Source organism: Lottia gigantea (genome assembly GCF_000327385.1).
Source record: "Lottia gigantea unplaced genomic scaffold LOTGIsca_36, whole genome shotgun sequence".
In the NCBI taxonomy this organism is placed as follows: domain Eukaryota; kingdom Metazoa; phylum Mollusca; class Gastropoda; family Lottiidae; genus Lottia; species Lottia gigantea.
In genome coordinates this window covers 1,480,100-1,498,906 of record NW_008709220.1, presented here as the reverse complement: position 1 = coordinate 1,498,906, position 18,807 = coordinate 1,480,100, and the positions used below count along the sequence as shown (strand labels likewise).

Sequence of the window (18,807 nt, the reverse complement as noted above, 5' to 3'; positions counted from 1 at the left end):
AATATCAGTATTAGAATCAATATCAATATCAGTATCAATATCAGTATCAGTATCAGTATCAATATCAGTATCAGTATCAATATCAGTATCAATATCAGTATCAGTATCAGTATCAGTATCAATATCAGTATCAATATCAGTATCAGTATCAGTATCAATATCAATATCAGTATCAATATCAGTATCAATATCAGTATCAATATCAGTATCAATATCAGTATCAATATCAGTATCAATATCAATATCAATATCAGTGTCAGTATCAATATCAGTATCAATATCAGTGTCAATATCAATATCAATATCAATATCAATATCAGTATCAATATCAATATCAGTATCAATATCAATATCAGTGTCAGTATCAATATCAGTATCAATATCAGTGTCAATATCAATATCAATATCAATATCAGTATCAATATCAATATCAATATCAATATCAGTATCAATATCAGTATCAATATCAATATCAATATCAGTATCAATATCAATATCAATATCAATATCAGTATCAATATCAATATCAATATCAATATCAGTATCAATATCAGTATCAATATCAATATCAATATCAGTATCAATATCAATATCAGTGTCAGTATCAATATCAGTATCAATATCAGTGTCAATATCAATATCAATATCAATATCAGTATCAATATCAATATCAATATCAGTATCAATATCAGTATCAATATCAGTATCAATATCAGTAAAAGTGTTAGAATCAATATCAGGTATTTTTATCCTTAGATATTTCTTACAAAAAGGGTTTTCAGTTCATTTTTTTATTGGTTGATTTTTCAATAAAATACATTTTCAAAGTTTTTCTATTATAATTTCTGGACTAGCAACCTTTAAACTATAATCAACATTTATGCCAAGTTTAACGTAGGTGTATAACAAAACTACAATTCTCAAGCACCAGCTCTATTACAGACTATCTGGAATTAAATTGAGTAAAATCAATAAGTTTAGAATATAAAATCTTATACGAGAATCTGAGATATAGATATCTTATTGATCATTGACCGTAAACCAAGAAATATCATTTTTTATTTTTATCAGAAATTTTATCAATGAAACAGTCTTCAGTTTGAAATAATAATATTTTTATATCTATATCAATGATAATGTCAATTCTGCTAAAATTCAACTGAAGATATTTTAAATTTTTGCCTCCCTCTACATGTTAATTGAAAATAAATTGTTAAAATTGCTTCCATGGGGCTCTGACACTGTTTCTAAGATATCCTAGGGTTCTTATTTCTAACACTGTTTCTAGGATATCCCCAGGTCTTAACTTCTAACACTGTTTCTAGGATATCTTAGGGTCTTAACTTTTAACAATGTTTCTAGGATATCCCAGGGTCTTAACTTTTAACACTGCTTCAAACACTGTTTCTAGGATATCCCAGGGTCTTAACTTTTAACACTGTTTCTAGGATATCCTAGGTTCTTAACTTCTAACACTGTTTCTAGGATATCCTAGGGTCTTAACTTCTAACACTGTTTCTAGGATATCCCAGGGTCTTAACTTTTAACACTGCTTCAAACACTGTTTCTAGGATATCCCAGGGTCTTAACTTCTAACACTGTTTCTAGGATATCCTAGGGTCTTAACTTCTAACACTGTTTCTAGGATATCCCAGGGTCTTAACTTCTAACACTGTTTCTAGGATATCCCAGGGTCTTAACCTCTAACACTGTTTCTAGGATATTCTAGGGTCTTAACTTTTAACACTGATTGTAGGATATCCCAGGGTCTTAACTGCTAACACTGTTTCTAGGATATCCCAGGGTCTTAACCTCTAACACTGTTTCTAGGATATCTTCTAGGATATCCTAGGGTCTTAACTTCTAACACTGTTTCTAGGATATCCCAGGGTCTTAACTTCTAACACTGTTTCTAGGATATCCCAGGGTCTTAACTAAGCTAGTTTATGTAAAATCAGGAGAGTTTGTTGTTGGCTGTCATACCTTAGTCAACAATCAAGGGAAAGTTTTGCCTAACCTTGTTGCTAACAGTTACTCAACGAACTACCAGACACTGTAGATCTATATCAAGAAAAGGGCAAGTAACGACAATAGAAACCAAACTTGACATAATTCTAAAGTTACATTGTGAGCCTAATTATTGACTTGTATCTAGAATAGAGTTTAAGAATATTGATTCTATGTGATTCTGGTGTACTACTGTTGAACAACTCCTTACTCAAACATCAGTCAAATCATTTATAAAGAGTATGTTTGCAGAAGCAGAAAATATGACATGTTTGTTAGTCTGTTGTTCTGATGTGATTATACATATTATGCTATGCATTATGTTGTTATATTTATATTAGCTATTATTTTTTCCATTGAACTAATACAAATTCATGTGGCGTTTATATCACCATAATATGCATTTATTCAATTTTCCAGCCAACCTTTGTCCTGATATACAACCATAACTGCCATAGGGTAACAGTTTATTGCTTGAATATTATCATATTATGTTTCTGTCTTAGCCTATATGTCTTTGTTTTATTTTATAAATGTAAATATCATTTATTGTGTTATGAATGTTCTATGTTGGCGCCCGTGGGTGCCGATCTTAGTGGCAGTAGCATGCTACATGCAAAACCTTACATTATTTTATAATCTGAAATATATTGCAACATATCTCATGCATAGCATGCAGAGCCACAGGGGGGAGCAGAGAGGGTAGTTGGAAAGTTTTTATTTTTCACAGCATGTGACTGGCTGTGACACATCAAATGTCCCCAAAGAAAAGTGAAAATGTCCCCACATAATACTGAAATTATCTTTAAATGTCATCATAAAGAGTGTTTTTAATAAGAAATATTACACAACTCTTGTATTTTAACAAACACATCTTAGACTCACAACCAGACAATGTTTCACTAGACATAGAAACTCCTTAACTTCCAATTCAAAAACTCTATTACTTATCTATAATGAATCAAACTTCTCACAGAAAAATACACAATACACAAAATTCTACAAAAAAAACAATATTGCACTTTTACAAACGTCTTAAATCATCCCTTCCTAGAAATATCACAAATGAAATATCCATATTCAAAACAAATACAGAACATTTTACAATAGAATCAAACCTCTCATAGGAAACACAATACATAATCCATAGAATAAAATCATACGGGAAACACTTAATCCTTCACAATATTCCTGTTAAAATCCAGTCTTCCTTCCTAAGATAATCTGGTAATAACCTTCACTGTAGTCAGTTAGAACTCTTCAGTTAGGAGGGGAGTAAGTTTATTGATTAACGTCATGGAGAGAAACAACCAGAACGGCCGTGAGAAATTCCACGGAAAGTCAAGAAACTAAACTGTCGATATTTATTGGGTTATTAGATCATTTAGTTATATTTCGATTTATTTTTAGATTAATCATTAATTATTGTTGACAAGGGCAATAACTCTGTATCTCCTTGCTAATTTACATCAGAAACTAAACAGTTGATATTTTATTGAGTTATTAGATAATTGTGTCATATTTTGATTTATTTCTAGATTAATATTAATTATTGTTATTGTTAACAAGGGCAATAACTCATTATTAATTTACATCAGATACTTAACAGTTGATATTTTACTGGGGTATTGAATTATTATGTCATATTTGAACTTATAACTTAAATTATTATCAAAGTCAAAAACTTGCTTTATTAACAAGGGCAATAACTCTGTATCTGATTGTTGGAGGATAAAATTAAAATCAAGAAACTAAAATTGTGAAATTTTGCTGGGCAATAAGATATTACATTTTAATTAATTTCAATTGAAGTTAATATTTTAACAAGGGCAATAACTCTGTATTTCTGATAGCCTCAATGCATGCAATATATCTGCATTCATATATGGGCATATACAAAGGGAAAAAAATAGGATATCAATCTAAATTAGCTAGGATCCTATCTACCTTGTAGTCGATTATAAAACTTTTGTCATTTTTCTTACCCAAATTCTGTAACCATTTACAGTTGGTTGACTGGAAATACGTGGAAAGATGTCACCAGACTTTCACATGACAATCCAAATTAGAACCCACAAAAACCAACATTTGTTGGATGTAGACTAACCAAGAAAATTACATCAAGATTTCAACACTCTAACCAATTGAGCTACAGTCTGTTCTCAAATGAAATTAACTGACCTTTTAAGCTGTTCATTCTGTTCCTGTAGCTGTGACTTGATCATTTCTAAAGACTCTAAATATGTCTGTTTAGTTTCTATTTCTTCTACCTTCTGTTTCAGATTGTCTTCTACTGTTTTTAACTGAAATATTAGACATGTTTCCATTTTTATCAAGTGGAAAAGATGTCTTAAAGGGACCCCAATTTCAGGGATTGATGTGGGTCTTGAATTTGTGTAAATAGTCTTTATAACCTGCTCTTTAAATTACTCTAGGTTCAAGGGTCAACAAAAATTTTGATTTAATTTTCCTTAATCATATACACCCATACAAAGTTTCATCAAGATTGGTTAAAAAATTAGATTTGGTCATATATATGATAGACAGGTGTGGTGCCAGACAGGGTATGCTTACTCTTCTAAACACCACTAGATAGATAACACTTCTCATTATGATATACTTACTCATTTATGATTCAAATACTGCTTCCTATGTTTTGCCAAAGTAGGACGTAAAACTCCATTCATTTCATTTCCTATGTTTTGCCAAACTGTTCTTTTGGATTTCGAGTTTCGGATCGTTTGTACATATATTGTATCATAGATTCATTGGTAATATCCCACAATCCAATATACAGTTACAATGCCCAAGGGATATGTCAAATTGACTGCCCAATGAAAACCTGAAAAAGCATTTTACCTGTGAAGCTGTAAATTGATGTTGTTTACGTTCGTCTATCAAGGTATCTTTCAGTACTATTATTCTGTTATCATACGTTGTATCTATATCTTTCTCTGTGTTTAATAAACTTTCTAATGATTGATCATTCAAACTTCTTAATCTCTCATTCTCTTCTGAAAAAAATTCAAATACGGTGAAAACTCTCTTTTTATTGGACACTCATTTCTTGGTACCAAAGATTTCACTTAGTAGAAATGATGGGACTCTCAAGTGTTGTTAAGGAAAATGACTCTATAGAGAGTAAGACAGTTTATATTTATGGAGAGACTATTTTACGAAATGTCCATGAAATTGAGAAAATGTTTCAACAAAGTTTTAACAAGCGCCAGAAATCACAAAAGTGACATCTATACATCAACGTTCTTTTAAACAAATTTTTAATTTTGAAATATTTTGATATTTTAATATTTTATCAAGTGAAATTGATATTTGTCAAGTTTTAGGATTATCATTATTATATTACCTTTTAGAACTTTCAGGATTTCAACTATCTGTGTATTTCTGAAAAAATTGAAAATAAATCAATTCCTCAAAAAACAACACAAACTGATTTAAAGGGACAGGTTTGTCATTCTAAATGGTTGATTTGAGTCTTGAATATATATAAATAGTCTTCAGAAATACTAGAACTGCATGGAAATTGCATAATTCCTTCAAAAATATCTCAAACTAGGAATTTTACTCACTATTTCTATATATGTCTTTTCTATATTTGGCAATGTTTCAAGAAAAGACGACTCATCAACGCAGATAATTCTGGACACACATGGATTTGAAGTCTCAAATTCTGACTGTGAGCTGTGAAGAGTCTTACTGATTAGCTTAGCTCAAAATATTCCTGATTCTGAGACTAAAGAACGACTGGTTAAATAGATGGTGATCCTGTCCCATTAAATCAACCCAACAGTCTTTTACATTCATGAAAGATATTGACCACTCAATATAAATAAAGAATAGAATAAAGCAAGAAATTTCGCTGTTGTCTTGAACTTATCCATAGCAATATTAAGATCAACATTAATTCCTATCTGACTGTGAACAGAGCATGTTCTACAACTTACCTAGTCAGTAAATCTTGACTAGAGTTATCTGCCTTGTATTTCTCTAATTCTGGAGGGGAGTTAAGTAGGTCATCAATTTCTCGTAGGAACTCTTCCCTCTTTTCTCTTGATCTTGACAACTACAGGGAAAACAATGTTCATTTGAAAAAAAGGCAAAAAACTGAGGCCCTGTGTGCTACAGGCTGTGCACGTTAAAGTTGGAAATCGAAAAGAGCAAGCTAATGCCTTGCAAAATTTTTTAAGTTGTGTTAGATAAAACAATTTTTTTCACTGAAATTGTTAGAAACTTTTTATAAGACAATGGATGCTAACCACTTCTATCAATTATATTACCAAATATCACAGTTATAAAGTTATAAATTAATATATATAGAAACTATTTATAAGACAGTGGACATTAACCACTTCTATCAACTATATTACCAAATATCAGTTATAAAGTTATAAATTAATATATATAGAAACTATTTATAAGACAGTGGATGCTAACCACTTCTATCAATTATATTACCAAATATCACAGTTATAAAGTTATAAATTAATATATATAGAAACTATTTATAAGACAGTGGACATTAACCACTTCTATCAACTATATTACCAAATATCACAGTTATAAAGTTATAAATTAATATATATAGAAACTATTTATAAGACAGTGGATGCTAACCACTTCTATCAACTATATAACCAAATATCACAGTTATAAAGTTATACATTAATATATATAGAAACTATTTATAAGACAGTGGACATTAACCACTTCTATCAACTATATTACCGAATATCACAGTTATAAAGTTATAAATTAATATATATAGAAACTATTTATAAGACAGTGGATGCTAACCACTTCTATCAATTATATTACCAAATATCACAGTCATAAAGTTATAAATTAATATATATAGAAACTATTTATAAGACAGTGGACATTAACCACTTCTATCAACTATATTACCAAATATCAGTTATAAAGTTATAAATTAATATATATAGAAACTATTTATAAGACAGTGGATGCTAACCACTTCTATCAACTATATAACCAAATATCACAGTTATAAAGTTATACATTAATATATATAGAAACTATTTATAAGACAGTGGATGCTAACCACTTCTATCAACTATATTACCAAATATCACAGTTATAAAGTTATAAATTAATATATATAGAAACTATTTATAAGACAGTGGACATTAACCACTTCTATCAACTATATTACCAAATATCACAGTTATAAAGTTATAAATTAATATATATAGAAACTATTTAGAAGACAGTGGATGCTAACCACTTCTATCAATTATATTACCAAATATCACAGTTATAAAGTTATAAATTATTATATATAGAAACTATTTATAAGACAGTGGACATTAACCACTTCTATCAACTATATTACCAAATATCACAGTTATAAAGTTATAAATTAATATATATAGAAACTATTTATAAGACAGTGGATGCTAACCACTTCTATCAATTATATTACCAAATATCACAGTCATAAAGTTATAAATTAATATATATAGAAACTATTTATAAGACAGTGGACATTAACCACTTCTATCAACTATATTCGCAAATATCACAGTTATAAAGTTATAAATTAATATATATAGAAACTATTTATAAGACAGTGGATGCTAACCACTTCTATCAATTATATAACCAAATATCACAGTTATAAAGTTATAAATTAATATATATAGAAACTATTTATAAGACAGTGGATGCTAACCACTTCTATCAACTATATTACCAAATATCACAGTTATAAAGTTATACATTAATATATATAGAAACTATTTATAAGACAGTGGACACTAAACACTTCTATCAACTATTTTACCAAATATCACAGTTATAAAGTTATAAATTAATATATATAGAAACTATTTATAAGACAGTGGATGCTAACCACTTCTATCAACTATATAACCAAATATCACAGTTATAAAGTTATACATTAATATATATAGAAACTTTGAAGATAAAAAGTTAATTTTTTATCCCATTACCCCATATAGCAATATGTATCGCATTGTGACCCTTGGCAAAGAAAAACCATCTGGTGCTAGTTAGTCAATCTCATCAGTCATTGTCTAAAATCTTTCAAATCAAGGGTTTATCTTATCTTTTTACGCTTCTCAAATTTGTTTACATCAAAATTGTTACTTACTAATTTGGCTGTTTCTGTGACAATAGTAGGCTTGTTTTTAACATGTTCAACAGAATCTAAAATACTGGATAACTCTTCATCAAGACTACTAGTAGAATGATTATCCAGTTGTCTTAAACTATCAGCTATTTCTTTATTACATAATGGAGATGGAAGATGGGGACTACTGCCCAGCTGGAAAATAAAAAAATAAATGAAAGGAGTTTTACGTCCTACTTTTTCGCACCTTGTGGGCTAATGAAGACGGGCAATGTCATGGATTTTGCAATGAGTGAAATTTTGCCAAGAGAGCGACATTAGCTTGCTCTTTTTCGATGTCCAACTGTCGAGGGATCTTTAACGTGCACACCCTGTAGCATAAAGGGCCTCGGTTTATTGTCCCATCCGAACGACTAGACGCTTTTGCCATGTCAGTCCCTGTTACCTGCATAACTTGCAAGTTGCTCTTGGGAGTAGCTTTAATGAAACTTACTGTTCTATATAGCTGTGTATGTATAGAAAGACTAGATACTGGGGTAGATGTGGGTAGGTAGTACGCTGTGGGGGTGGGGGGTATAGAAATACTACAATCCTCTTCATCAATATCCTCTTTCTCAGGATTTAATTCACCATTTTCTAAACTGGATAAAAAAAATCATAAACAATTTTTTATTCAAAATAATATGAAAAGGATTTGAGAACAGACCTTCGCCTGTATAACCCCTGTGCCTCCTCTGCCAATTAGGGGTTACAATATGAAAAAAGTGTCTTCAATTTGGTCCTGTTTCAAGAGAGTTGAGGGCTAGTTTCTAAATCCTGTGACTGATCAGATACTCTTCAATGCTGTCAGCTGCTAGCAATCACTGGTAATATAATTTTCCAAAAGATGAAGACTGACTGTACCTTAAAATATGATGTTGAGCCTGAATCAATTCCTGTTGTAATCCACTTTTATCAGCTCTTATATCCTAGAAAACAACCAGCAGATTATAGCTGTCTCTCAAACACTCATTTAAATAAAATAATGTTAAACACAGATTTACAATATATATTGCTTGTTCCTTGTGCAATAACTACAAAAAGCCAATGTGGGTATTCTGAAATACTATTGGTGGATTTATGTCCAAATAACGTTGCTTGAGGAGCATAGACATGAAATACCAGAGGTAAAGTCAGCCACCATATCCTTCACCAGTTTGATCCTATAAAAAAAATACATGTAATAATACAAGAGATAAGACCTGGTGGAAGACATACCTCATTCATCTGATGTAACTCCTCAATATAATTTTCTAGTTTCTCTAATTTCTCACTTTTCTACAAAAAACAAATATATTGAATATTTTACATTTTCATACAAACAATCTCCATATTTATCATTTCAATATTCTAGTTTATTTTACATGATCTCAAGTTTATCAATAAACAAGCATCTCTTACAGGTTTGCTTCTTCATGGATCATCAATTGTAATAAAATATTTGGGGATTTTCAACAAAAGTGCGGAATTGAACATCTGTGAAATATATACACTTGATTCAACATATCAAATTATCTTCAAATTAAGATGTCTTTTAAGGCATAAACATCAAATAAGGAACTGAGAAATAACAAGGTTTTATCCTACACTTAATTCTATAAGAATCATTGAAGTTTATTTCCCCTCTCTTAGTTTAATATTAGTCTCTCTCTGTTCTGATAGTAATAGAGTTAAATCATTCTGTTGTATATTGAATACCTACCTCTTGTATTTGTGTTTGTTGTAATAATTTCACCTCCCTTAGTTTAATATTAGTCTCTCTCTGTTCTGATAGTAATAGAGTTAAATCATTCTGTTGTATATTGAATACCTACCTCTTGTATTTGTGTTTGTTGTAATAATTTCACCTCCCTTAGTTTAATATTAGTCTCTCTCTGTTCTGATAGTAATAGAGTTAAATCATTCTGTTGTATATTGAATACCTACCTCTTGTATTTGTGTTTGTTGTAATAATTTCACCTCTCTTAGTTTAATATTAGTCTCTCTCTGTTCTGACAGTAATAGAGTTAAACCATTCTGTTGTATATTGAATACTTACCTCTTGTATTTGTGTTTGTTGTAATAATTTCACGTCTCTTAGTTTAATATTAGTCTCTCTCTGTTCTGACAGTAATAGAGTTAAATCATTGTGTTCTTGTCTGTAGTCTTCTAGTTCTTCTGTTAGTAAATGCATCTGGGTGAAAAGAAATGAAATGGAGTTAACATCCTACTTTTGACCTCTGCTTGGAAATTTTGCCAAAAGAATGAGATTAGCTTGCTCTTTTTCTGACTTCCACAAGTTAATTATCTTTAACTTTCACAGCCTGTACCTTTGGGGCCTTGGTTTATGTCCCATACAAACAACTAGACACCTTTTCCATGTCACCCTCTTTCAATGCATCACTGACTGGAGGCCACTAGATTGGCAATTCTTGAAGTAGCTGAGCTAAAGAAGTGGCACTCAACAATTTGTTTATTTGTCACCAATAGTAATCAAAATTTCACTAATGCAATGCAGTGTGCAATGACGGAAACTTTTTCAAGGAGTATCCTACATGTAAACAGTAATCTAACCAAGCTCCAGTTGAATAAATACCAGAAACTGACCTTATTCTCTGTATTTTTCACCTCTGTATCTAGCTCTGTATTCTCCTTCTCCAACTTTATAATACTGTCTTCTAGATGTTTCTTAGTGTCTTGTAGATTTAATATTTTTACTTTCAATTCTTCATTTTCACTCAGGATTTCATTTCGTTCTTCCATGATATTCTGAAGGCTGAAATAAGGTTTAGAGTGGGTTTGAACTAGATATTACCTTTAAGCTTCCATTTTTTGGAACAAAACTTTAAATCTTGTTAACTTATCATTAGCTCTAAGCTCAGATTTTGAGGTTAGAGTGACACCACTGTAAGAATGCCTTGTCTGCTATCAATAAACCAAGTACTAATGATCCAAACCGCAAAACGAAACCCAAAATCCAAACAACATATTGGCAATACATTGGTAGCAGTTTTTCACATGAGGAAGTATATCAATCACAAGTGAGTAAGTATTTCATAATGAAAAGTGGTATCAGGTGTCTAGAAGAAAAAGCAAACCCTACTGTAATATACAATAAATATTATAATAGGAGCCTAGCATAAGCCATAAGAAAATACCTTTGAACTTTCTTCTGTAAGTTTTTATTATCCAATGACATTGTGGCCACATTTTCTTCTTGAACATCCAGGTGCTGTTGAAGTTTAGAATTCTCTTCGATTAATTCAAGATTCTGATTTTGCAAATCGTAAATCTTACTCAACATTTCACTCAGCTCTCTGGAAATAAAACAGCAGAACTGATCATTTAATAAACAGTTATACCATATGAGAGGCTCAAAAAAGACCATACCAATGTTTAACATCAATTCAACGCAAGTTGATAGCTTCTAAGAAACAGAAACTCAAAAATACTCAACTTAATAGGTCAACAATATTTTGATAATAACAATATTTCTGTGTATAATGATAAAATTATTGAAACTAATATAATCTCACAAGTTATAAACAGTCTCTGTATTATGATTACATACAATGTTCCTGTATATGACATCATTTGGTTTTGTCTTTTGACTCTAGAAAGTACCAAAAACCTCTCAACAAAAATTCTGTCCAATATTAAGTATTGTTAACTTGAAAATGCTAACTTACTGTTCCTGAATTCTGTTACTGGTTTCTAGAAGAGAATAGTCTAAACTTATTCTTGATAGATCTAAACCTAAAATAATATTACAAATATTCAGTCATTATTCAATCATTATTCAATCATTATAAATCTTCACTTAAATCTTCAAAAAAGAAAATCCAAAATTCAATGCGTCTTTCAAAAAATATTTTTCATAAGGGTACAATATTTAGTGAGTTGATGTGGAATTCAAGAAACAACTCTTCAGATACAGTACCAGTATTTACTGTAAAGGTGTATGATTTGGACAAAAAAACAATAGATGGCATCCTACATAGGGACAGTTCTATGAAACATAAATGATGGATCTTTAATAAAACTATAAAATGTTGGGAAACATGTCAAAAAAAAAGAGTTCGTTTCTATCAATTCCAGGCTTGGATAAATCATAAATAACTTACTGTCAACTAATGGGCTAGCAGTATAAACCTTCTCAGGCGCCGCTGCTCGTAGACTCTCATTACCAGCAAATAATTTACTATGACGGGGAGAATTCTTCGGACTGTTTAATATTTCTTCAACACTCGGATTACCCAGTCTGAAATCATCACAATGAATTTTAATGAAATAAAGTCCTTAAAAAGTTGGCTTCAAACTTTTCTAAAACTCAGAACTTCTTTACTAAAATTTCTGTTAATAAAATAAGACTTTATATTCTTGGCTTCAAACCTTTTTAACACTAAAAACCTTTTTTCTACATTTAAAGACTTCTGATGCCCTTTTACTCACTAATTAATGCTCAACTAAGTGCAAAAATAGCTTTAAAAATTTTGAAAAAGACAGATTAAGATTAACTTACCCATTTCTAACTTCTTTAATCCAGCATCTGATAGCTAGCCTACAGGTTTCCATGTCAACCATTTTACACGCCAGACTGCCAGGGTTGAGTAGTGTCTCCAGTCTGGTTATAGCATCATCAGTCTGAAACAATGTAATACAGTTAAACTACATGCAGTGTGCAATGAAAACATTCTATGGCTTATTATAGTTGTGTAAATCAAAATATTTTTAAAAAAAGTTTTGTGGTAAATAGTACCCAAATAACTTTTGGAAAAGTCTATAAATTTCTTACTTGATTAATCAAATAGATAATTTTCTCTTAGTCACATAAACCTTATTGTAAATTTATCAAGTGTAATATTCTCACTTTGGACCAGAAATAAAATTCCAAATTTCAAAGTCAAGGGTAGAGTTTGAAAACTTGTGGACTAAGCCCTGTATTTAGTGTTCATCACACACGACAGACAATTTAGGATCTTTAACATTCACTATATAGATTTTGATACATTTTTAGGCAACTCAAAATTGTCACAAATGAGTTCTTTGGGCCTGTAATTCTTCAAATTTTCTGAGTACAAAGTCTGAGCCCCAGCACCAATTTATTCCTGGTGTGTGGGCTGCATACACTTAATATAAGCTTATCTATCTTACCTCTGGACCAGTAGAGTTGTTGGTATTAGTCAGATATTCCACTATACTGGAAACTTCCACCCAACCTTCCTCCTTCTCATCACAGGCATAGAACAATCCTTCTATCATTTCATCATCGGAAGTGGTTACATTCCCTGTGGATCCTCTAGATTTATTAGGCAAGATGCTGCCCATCGAACTTTGTGGTGTATATTCCTGAGAGTTAGTTACATTCCTGGTTGACCCTCTAGATTTACTTGGTGAATTGGTGATGTTGCCCATAGAACTTTGTGGTGTATATTCCGGTCTATTAGTTACTTTCCTTGTTGACCCTCTAGATTTTGTGGGTGTGATGCTGCCCATAGAACCTTGTGCTGTGTACTCCTGACAATGAGCTAAATTTCTCATGAATTCTTTAGATTTACAAGGAGAATTGGTGATGCTGCCCATAGAATTTTGTGGTAAATATCCCTGACAGCTAGTAACATTCCTGGTTGACCCTCTAGATTTGGTGGGTGTGATGCTGCCCATAGAACCTTGTGCTGTGTATTCCTGACAACTAATTGAATTACTGATGGGCTCCATTATTTTAATTGGTGATTTTGTGATGCCCATAGAACTTTGGGCAGTGTATTCCTGAAAGCTAGTTACATTCATTGTGGAGTCTCTTGATTTACTTGGTGAATTGGTGATGCTGCCTATAGAACCTTGTTCTGTGTATTCCTGAAAACTAGTTATATTCCTTGTAGATCCATTAGTTTTACTTGGTGAATAGGGGATGCTACCCATAGAACTTTTATCTGTATATTTTTGAGTACAAGTTAAGTTCCTTGAGGACTCTCTTGATTTGTTGATGAAACCTTCATCAGTGAATTCTTGGCTGGTGTCATTTGATTTCCCTCTTTCAAGTTTGCAAGGTGACGGCAAATCATCACCCACATGATCCTCAGATGTGTCATCGTGGGTATTCGGTTGATCCCCTATTGATTGTCTACATTTATTAGGTGAATGAGTCATGATGTCTGTAGAAACCTCAGTTGTAAAGTCCTCAATAAAACTATTACTTTCTCTACCAGAAGACTTGATAATGAAATCATTAGCACCCCCTATGTAGTTCTCATGAGTGTCTGGTTTATGCCTTGCTGACTGTCTACAGTTATTAGGTGAATGAGTCATGCTGCCTGTAGAAACCTCTGCAGTGCAGTCCTCGAGGGTATTGCTTGGCTTGCTAGCCAGTCCAGTAGGAGACTGTTTAATACTGTCTTCTGATTCATCAGAGTTGTAACCATGATAAGTGTTTGACATCATTAAAGTCCAGATCAGTTCCTTCTCAATCCACCTTCATTACATCGCATTTGTCTGAAAAAATATACACAATTACAATTAGATCTATTCATAATCATATTAGCCTAGTCTTTGGCATCATTTATTGACATCATCGATTAGGCCTACTCCTAAGTCCTACTCCTTCTCACATTGTCATTTGTACTATATCAACCTTAATACATATTAATATGCAGATTTCAAACACAAATAAGTTTGTACTAATACCCATTGATGTTCTACACCTTACAACTTTTAATCTTTTAATCTTAAAAATAATGCCAAGAAAACATCGACTGGTCAAGGTCAAGGTCGTGCAGAAAACTTGAAACTTCAGACATTTTCATTCAATCTTCAATAAAAAATTTCAATTGCTGTCACCAAATTCAAGGGATACACTAAAGAGACTTTAGAGTTGTTACCTACACATCTGAAGTAACCAGAAACGTGTTAGAAAAGTAAAATAATCAGATTTCTTTGCCTGTTTCGTCGTTAACATTCAGAATTCCCACCATGACACTTGTTGTATGACGTCATGGTCACGTGATGTAGATGACATTAAAGGAGCAATGCCTAGCTTTTTTATCAATAAATTTATATGTAACTCAATTTAGAAGAGAAATTCGGGATAAAGGGTTTTGGAAAACCCCTTCTTTGTCTTATGTCGGTATGAAACATTTTGCCGGCTAATATATAATATATTATAGGGTTAGTCTACTGCTTTCCATGTTCTTTTAGCATCTGTAGCAATTATCAATTAGCCTAGGCCTAGATATGGATAATATCGTACTGTTGCTGAAGTACAGTACCACGACTACTTTTAGGCTTACCCCAGCCTTGTAGCTTCTTTTAGGGTCTATACTCGGGGCCTATGTACATGATATGTGAAGGAAAGCCACATGTCTGGATAGGCCTATAATATTCCAAGTTAGCTTTTGAACATAGTTCCACTCTGTAAAGTTTACAAAAATTACACTTACCTTTTGCACTAGATTCAAAGTAGCAATTTTAATCAGTTCGGGAAACGCCTTGGATTTCAAGTTCTATTTAGGCCTAAGGAATTAAAACGTCATTAGTTTAGATTCAATAGTAGGTCTAGGCTATGATTAGTTATGACACAATGTTCAGATTATTTAGCCTAGTTAATAATTCAGTCCTAGATAATCAAACAATAGAGGTATTTATCATCAATATACTTACTGATGTTCTTTAATCCGGATACAACACACCTGACTTCAGTTCACCATACAACATTACATTAAAACACGAACAAATACACACACACGAGACTGTCATTTACATTTCATCTTGTTTAAAGTTACGATACCACAAAATAAAATAAACACCATTTCAAAATCTATTTTAATATTTATTCTCTGTCATCCTTCGTATTTGATGACGTCACAAATTCCGAATTGAATTAATATTTTGAGACAGAAGAGATATGAAGGCTGATATTTGTGTCACCCAGGTGATAATCTGAGTTAATTAAATATTAATTAGACACCCTCATTAACTTTATCAACAACGATTAAACTCTCCTTTAGATATCATACCAAACTTTTCTACCCTTATATTACCAATAGATTCAGGTGGGCCGGTGTAAGGTATGAGTTTGGGACTTAAGTTAAAGGGAAAGGGGCGCCATTTTGGGGCGTTGATTTTAGTGTTGAATATATGTAAATAATCTTCAGTGGTACTAAAATGTGAGAAAATAGCACAATTCCTTTAAAAATTCTTCAAACTAGGAATTTTACTCGCTATTTCTATATGATGACGAGTCATCATTTTAACATTCAAACGCTGATAATTCTGGACATACATGGATTTTAAGGCTCAAATTTCGACGGTGAACTGTGAACACTATTACTGACTGGCTTAGCTAAAAAAATAATCCGTTTCTGAAAAATCGCGCATCTGTCCCTTTAAATGCAGAGACTAAAATCCCTTTAAATATCCTAAAAACAATGTTGACATTTTTATACGCATTTGGTTGTTTGCTATATTACGAGGTTGGTACAAGGATGTATAGAACTTTAAAAACTAACAAGTTCAACAATCATTAATTAATGTCTTTTCATGGTATAAGGGAAACAACTCCAAATATCTTAATAGACTACAGACCACACGAAATCCAATAAAGGGTAACGAACTAATCTCAAAATATTGTTTTTCTGAATTTGTGAAGCAAAAGGTTTTATTGAAAATGAAATGTTTAAGCTTTAATTTCAATAGACACCATGACCCTTGAACTATTTAGTAATTTAGGACTCGAGACGACCTCGAACTGCTGTCTGTCCAACTACCGACCACAATGTTTACAGAAAAAAGTTTGCCGTTCGTACGAAATAAAATATCAACACCAACATGTGGCAGTGGAATAGCTCAGTTGGTAGTAAGTAGGATTGTCGTCTGCTGGGCGATTAGGTGCCGTGGGTTCGAATCCTTCTCAAGGTAAAAAAATTATGATGCCTGTGCCAGTGCTTTAGAGAATCGGCCAGGTGTTGGCTCTCACCCTCTTATACTTATCCTTGCCCGTGCCATGCATATCTCCTTGAAGGGGTTAACAACTAGGAATTTTAGCTTTTAACATTGCGGTTAAGTAATGTTACGAAAGCACAGGAACAGGTATGGAGTTGTAATCTCTAGTGAGAGAGTATTGTTTATGCAGTTAGTTTCAATAATATAATATCATTTCAATATATGAAAAGAAAATCCATATTAGTGAGCTTTATTGTCGTCTGCTACAACAGGGGAATAGCTCAGTCATTAGCTTGTTGGATTGTCGTCTGCTAATACAAGGGAATAGTTCAGTCAGTAGCGAGTTGGATTGTCGTCTGCTAATACAAGGGAATAGTTCAGTCAGTAGCGAGTTGGATTGTCGTCTGCTAGGACAAGGGAATAGTTTAGTCAGTAGCGAGTTGGATTGTCGTCTGCTAGGACAGGGGAATAGTTCAGTCAGTAGTGAGTTGGATTGACGTCTGCTAGGACAGGGGAATAGCTCAGTCAGTAGCGAGTTGGATTGTCAACTGTTAGGAGAGGGGAATAGTACAGTCGGTAGCGAGTTGGATTGACGTCTGCTAGGACAGGGGAATAGCTCAGTCAGTAGCGAGTTGGATTGTCAACTGTTAGGAGAGGGGAATAGTACAGTCGGTAGCGAGTTAGATTGTCGTCTGCTAGGCGATTACAGGTGCCCTGGGTTCGTATTGGCACAACTTATAGAAGGTGATGAGGAAAATGGCCTCATAAAAGCACCGGTCTGGGTTACAAAGTAAAGCTTTATGTTAAAACAACGTTAAAGGCCAAAATCATTAAATAGTATATTTTCTTTATTATTATTATTATTATTATTCTAGTAAATTTGCTGAAATAGTTCATACAAGGGAAATCGAACCTGTTAATGATATCATAGATATTGTTAGGCCTATTGTTAAACATTAAAATGACAAAGTTATTAATTTGTTTCGATCTTTTGTAGGATTTGAGTTTACTTTCGATTTGGTTTATCACCTTGATTCAAATCATTTTCCTTCTAACCCGGAAATAAACCCACTAATTGGACACTTCCGGCCTTATTGTATAACATTTTCCTTTCTCAATAGAAGGTCTCGATTCGTTATATGCGGGGTTGATTTGTAAATAGTCTTCAGAAGTACTAGAATTGCACGAACATCGCATAACTCCTTCCAAAATTCCCCAAACTAACAATTCTATTTCTATATAATTATGTGTTTTCTATATGGCGGAGTCTCAAGAGTCGTCATTCTTACCATCCAACGCGGATAATATTGGACACAAATGCATTTTACGACTCAAATTTCGACGGTGGACTGGAAGGGGCATTCCGCTTTTTTTGTAGGTCGAAAAATTTCTAATATGAGTAACAATTTCAATTTTCACAATTCTTTTTTATCGTGAGATATTTTGAGATTCAGATTCCACGGGAAATGTCGAATTGAATCACGCATATACCATAACAATATCAGCTGTGTGGATTCTCTTAAAGGGATGTCCTGTTGGCAAGCAATATATCCAGAAGGGCAAGTAATATATCCATAGGAGCAATAGTATATAGTTGCAGTAGTTGAATTGGTCGGTTGTCACAATTTATTTTGGAGGGGGGGGGGGGGATGCGGAGCAATCAATTTGTTAAGGAGGGGGGGGGGGGGGGGGGCCCCCCCCAATTACCCCCCTGT

The 18,807-nt window shown here is 32.5% G+C and overlaps 2 protein-coding genes across 2 annotated transcripts; one reads left to right on the top strand and one right to left on the bottom strand.

The window, feature by feature from the left end:
• Positions 1-2,954: 2,954 nt before the first annotated feature.
• LOTGIDRAFT_162864 (hypothetical protein) lies at positions 2,955-14,593 on the bottom strand (the record flags this gene model as incomplete). Its single annotated transcript, XM_009058882.1, has 17 exons — positions 2,955-3,006; positions 4,189-4,310; positions 4,867-5,021; positions 5,372-5,409; positions 5,970-6,088; positions 8,159-8,332; positions 8,631-8,778; positions 9,041-9,105; positions 9,395-9,454; positions 9,879-9,968; positions 10,103-10,192; positions 10,763-10,931; positions 11,314-11,472; positions 11,845-11,911; positions 12,280-12,416; positions 12,678-12,799; positions 13,310-14,593. The coding sequence occupies 17 exons, from the start codon at positions 14,591-14,593 to the stop codon at positions 2,955-2,957; spliced, it is 3,051 nt and encodes a 1,016-aa protein (XP_009057130.1).
• Positions 14,594-17,337: 2,744 nt separating this feature from the next.
• On the top strand, positions 17,338-17,589 carry LOTGIDRAFT_121324 (hypothetical protein; the record flags this gene model as incomplete). The annotated part of the gene is made up of 1 exon (XM_009058881.1): positions 17,338-17,589. A coding segment is annotated over one exon (252 nt), but the record flags the coding sequence as incomplete, so codon positions are not given.
• Positions 17,590-18,807: the final 1,218 nt, after the last annotated feature.